General features: G+C 43.3%; 1 protein-coding gene across 1 annotated transcript in view; it reads left to right on the top strand.

The window, feature by feature from the left end:
• Positions 1–1,609, top strand: part of RANBP9 (RAN binding protein 9) — a gene marked incomplete at its 5' end in the record, with an annotated part of 40,164 nt that extends 38,555 nt beyond the window's left edge. Inside the window, 2 exons of the mRNA XM_010285654.1 lie at positions 191–302; positions 656–1,609. Of these exons, the coding sequence (XP_010283956.1) occupies positions 191–302; positions 656–786 (243 nt within the window). The remainder of the gene's footprint in view (positions 1–190; positions 303–655) is intronic.
• Positions 1,610–5,153: the final 3,544 nt, after the last annotated feature.

Below are 5,153 nucleotides of genomic sequence, written 5' to 3'. Positions count from 1 at the left end.
TCCCTATCACTTACTAAAATACTGCTAACTTTCATCTTTCTGTTGGGGTTTCTTTTTTTCCTTTTGTATTGATGAAGGACACTGACAATCACCTCTGTGATTCTGAGGCAAAATGGGTGAAGAAAAGAGTCCTAGTTTTCACTACTAGAATATATAGCTGTGAGATGCAGTAAAATTCTTCTTTCTACAGGATGCATTCAGTTTACTTGCATATTCAGATCCCTGGAGCAGCCCTGTTGGAAATCAGCTTGACCCGATACAAAGAGAACCCGTGTGCTCTGTACTTAATAGTGCAATACTAGGTGAGTGAATGAGGCTGGGAAGTTTTCATGTGTGGTACAGGGTGCCTTTTGTTCCAGACAGGTAGCGCAGCTGCTCACTGCTGCTAAAAGAAGGGGTAGTGTTGGAGGGATGTTAATGTAATATCATCATCTTTTTATGTTGTTCCAAGCAAAAACAGGCCTGTTCAGTAATGGTGCTATACTGGGAATTTTGAAATGTCACTTTGCTCCTGTTCTGTCTTGCCACAAGAGTGAACTTTGCAAGTAAATACAGGAATTTCGAAATTAATGACTCAAGCCTAAATATTACAGGTTTCAGTGCTTTACTGTGAAAACAATCAGGTGTTTTAGCTGCCACTGTGATTCTTTTCCAGAGACTCACAATCTGCCAAAGCAACCACCACTTGCCCTAGCAATGGGACAAGCGTCACAGTGTCTAGGATTGATGGCTCGATCTGGAATTGGATCCTGTGCGTTTGCCACAGTGGAAGACTACCTACACTAGCTATGCAGTTGAAGATCTGAAAGGTGTTGTGGCATATTCGACATGGAAAGTAGACAGCTCTGCTGACTGGAATTTGGGATTTTAATTATGTACTAAGGACAAGTCTGTTGCTTTATGTTGCTTCCTAGTTTACAGCATGATGCAAATGATTTCTAACTTAGTGTTAGGAGAAAATTTCCATCTTTAAACCTCTTGGACAACTAAGAGTTGAAAAATATCACTGATAATGTCAGACATCCAAATTGACAAGTACAAATCCTTTAAACAAACAATTGTCCAAAAGAAACCAAAAATCCTGCTACCTTGTGGTGGGACGGAATAGCAAACATGGATGTATTAGCATGTGGGTGATGCAAACGTCAAGCAGGATGACTTGCCAACTTCCACCCCCATTGTTACATAGTTCAATCAGTGTAATTTGCAAAATGCATAAACACCTGATGGTTTGGAAATATAGTGTTGATGGGAAGAAATGATATTTTTTAATGTGTACTGTAAAACTTGAATTACTCAGGAGCTGAGTGAATATGTTTGTTGCTACTTACAATCCCAACCTGTTGATCTTAGTAGGTTTTTTTGTTTTAACATGGTCTTTTCAACTTTGTTTCCTTGTTTAACTACAGACAGCTTCTGTTGTGTAGACTCACCAGTTTAACTGTTGTATTATAACAGTATTACATGTCAACACAGTGTGGTTATGACCTATTTATATAAAAACCAAATATTTAGTCAATTTACAGTCTTAATTTAATCTTTGTACACCTTGCATTTTTAAAAGTGCTTAAATAGTACTATATTGCAATAAAATGTAGTGATATCATAATTAACCAGCCATTAAAAACTTACTTCTACATACATGGTAGCATGGCTGTGTATGCTACATTTTCTTGGTTCCAGGGTTCTATGCTACAAGAGCACTTCTTGGGTAGACCCACAACTTCAGTGTGGTGGCTTGCAGGTCAGACCAGGCTCCCCCTTCCCTGCATCATCAGGGCCCTGCAGTGTGGCTGGACTGCCAGGAATTACAGGTTTACTGTGTTCCTGCTGCACAGCAAGTTGAGCTGGCACTGATGGAAGCTTGGTCAAGTACTCCCTCAAAAGGGGGGCAGAAAAAAAATCCCTCTTTCTTGAAAGTAACTGTGGGGCTGGATGAGAAGCATCTGGCTATGTGAGTGGAGTTAGTTAATGATTCTGATGATACAAGTATACAGCCTTTCTTCAATGATGGCAAGCTAACTGGAAAAGCAGGAATAAGCGATTGCTGTAAGAAATGTAGCAGCAGGCAGAACAGTACAACATTGCTCATCTTTTATTCTCTGCAAAGGAGCTGCCTCATGGAGGTGGCTCTGCAAGCCTGGTGGTAACACCAGCTGTTCCAAATCAGCATTAAGGACACACAGTCACTGCCCTGGCCAGCTGGTTTTGAGCTCCTCCAACCTCTTCTGTAAGGGGGAGGTGAGTTCAGGCACAGCTTTGTGAAGGTTAATGCCCAGTGTGGGCTAGGGCTGAAAGCAGAGTGATGCTGGAGAAGTGGGGGGAAGAAAAAAACAGCTTTGCTGAGGTGAGAGATCAACATTCAGTAGAAGTCCTCAATAGCCTCTTCTGAAAAAAGCAGTCTTCATACTTGACTTTTAGTCTGTGCTAAGAGCCAGCGTTTTTTAAACCTTGTTGCTTTTTCCTTTTTTTCTTGCCCTAAAAAAAAACCAAAACAAAAGCTCTTAGTTACCATTTTCTTAGCAGCCCATCTACTAGAGAAGCAGCAATGCAGCATTTCAGAAAAGAACTGAGTGGAAAGCTCATAAACTTCCCTATCATAGTTGACACACACAAATTGCCTTCCATTGCCCCGCCACCCTGCACTTGCTGTCAAGTTCCAGCCCTCAAACAGGGGAAAGCTGTCTTGTTTTAAAGTGTACTTTACTTTAAACCACATACATATGCATAAAACAGTACCTACTCAGACTTTTTCTACTCACCCCAAGCTTTGTCCACAAACTGAACTGCAGCTTTTTTAACTGGGTTTTTCTTATTTTCAAGGGAAAAAAATTCATTTGCTGAAATGGACATGAGTGTTAATTACTAAGCTTAACACAGACAAATCTACATGCAGACCCACTAACGGAAAACTGCTTACCCTGCACCCGGTTGGCATGTGGCCCGTAGAGTTGGGCATTTAGGAAGTCTCTGGCAAGCTGTTGGTGGAGGCCTGTTAAACTCTGATCTTTTAAGCATACAGCTGTATAGTTTCCTTTTGCCCTAGTTTAGTTAAAAAAGAGACATTTAAATCCCTGTAGCATAGTTAGTTAAGAGAACTCAGAACAACAGACACACTAGTCAATACTCTGCTGCTTGAGCACAACAGCAGCCCATGCTAGTTTCCAACACTCAGCCAAGCTTCAGCAGCATCAAAAAAACCAAACTGGACCAAGGCTGTCAACCTGCTGTCATGATGTGTCTGTACATGCCCCGGAGCAGTTCCATGGGAGTCTCCAACTAGGCCTACGAGAAGCTAGAGCAATTCCTCTACAGGGATGTCAGCGACAAGGAAACAAAGGGGGGAAAAAAGACAAGATTGAAATGCAGGAATTCAGTGCTCAACAACCAGACCTGTAGCAGCACGTAACAGAAGGTCTGCTGCCGTGCTTGTGACTGACCAGTTATCTCACAGCAGCTCTATGTAAAGTAATACATTAAAAATTATTTATATTAGATTTTTTTAGTATGTGTGTATATTTTACAAGTATGCTGTATCAGAAGCACATTAAAGGCACTTTTAGCACACTACTACACTTCCCATCAGAGGGTGAGCAGGGGAACATCAAGTGAAGAAGAGAACACAGCCCTACAGGGACAGAAGAGCTGCTGCAGTGCCCCCTCCCCATGCAGGCAGAAGCCAGGCCACCACCACAGCAGGCCAGACCCCCTGGGCTCTTCCCCCTCAGCGTACCTGGCACCCTTTTTGCGCTTGTCTGTCTTCAACGGCCTTTGGGCTTGGCCTTGTCTCTGCTTCGCAGCCCCACCTCCACGGCGCTTACCTGAAGGAAATTGAAATAGAAAACACAAAAAAAATTCCTGAATATGAATCAAGAGCTATAAGTGAAAGAGGAACAGGAATGAAACAACAAATAGGCTATGAAAAATAAGATGCCTTTAGTTAACTCCCAACAGGTGTTTTTCAGAAGCTCCAACCAGCAAGAGCTAGAAAGCATTGCCCTCAGAGAACAGCTGTGAGAGGGAGGGGAAAAAGCAAGTCTCAGGGGAGCCATCTGACATACCACTACCCAGCTCTCCCCTTCCTTGGCATCAGCACCACAAAATGGGATTCACCGCAGGACAAAAACTCAGTGCAACACAACAGCTACGAGTAACAACAAAGCCAGCCTTGGCTTCATTCTCACCACCGAGCCAGCACTATGGAGGCTGAATATTCAAGCATCATGCTGAGCTCATCTCTGGTTTATGTTAACAGATTAATTAATAAATAAATAAATAAATAAATGGAAGAAAAAGTGGCCATTACACAGACAGCTGGTGCAACTATGTGAGGTATGGATGAGAGAACCACTTTTTTTTGGTCAGGTACTTTGAAACACAGATGAAGACAGCTAGAAAACAGCAGTCATGAATATTCTAGAGTCTTGATTTTCTAGTTCAGCATTTGAAAAAGAGTTCTCTTAATAACTGATGCTATTAAATCATAGTATGCTATGTAAAGTATCAAGGCAATTAACCACTCTATTTAGAAATAGCCTTTACAACTTAAACAAATGCTAAATATTAACCTTCCTCTAGTAATTCTTGCTTTCTCTATACTAACACCTGCCTATTATTTCCTTAAACACCTCAGGCTATTTTAACTGAAATCATTGTACAGCAACCAACTTTTGTAAAAAGGCACAGGAATCAGATAAAGCACGACCACTACAACTTTCGATTTTTCCTCAGATATTTTCCCTGCTTGCTCACGTTTCATACGTTCAAAAGCTCCCCACACCGGAGCGCTACCCCACTGCGGCTCTAGCATAGAAATTAAATCCCGGGGTGTCGGGAAGAGCACGGCGCTATGGAAACGAGCTGCAGCATACCTCGGTGAGCCTCCGCCGCCGCCTGCCCGTCGGGTCTGCGGAGTGAGAAGGCGGCAAGAGATTACGCTTCCAATTCATACTCCCCTCCTTCACTCAAAGCCACTAACGCTTGCACAACGGGAACTTTCTAAGCACCTGGGGGAAGATGCGGAGCAACACCGAGAGTCCCCGTTTCCCTCCCCCGACCCCACAACGCCGGGACATGAAGGGGCGGCACCGCCGCGGACAAAGGGCGGTCGGGAAGGGCCCTCCACCGCCCCGCTCCCCGCTTCACGTCAGCCC

The sequence above is a fragment of the Phaethon lepturus genome, unplaced genomic scaffold (assembly GCF_000687285.1).
Source record: "Phaethon lepturus isolate BGI_N335 unplaced genomic scaffold, ASM68728v1 scaffold49624, whole genome shotgun sequence".
Classification (NCBI taxonomy): Eukaryota; Metazoa; Chordata; class Aves; order Phaethontiformes; family Phaethontidae; genus Phaethon; species Phaethon lepturus.
This window is presented reverse-complemented; position numbering and strand designations above follow the sequence as displayed.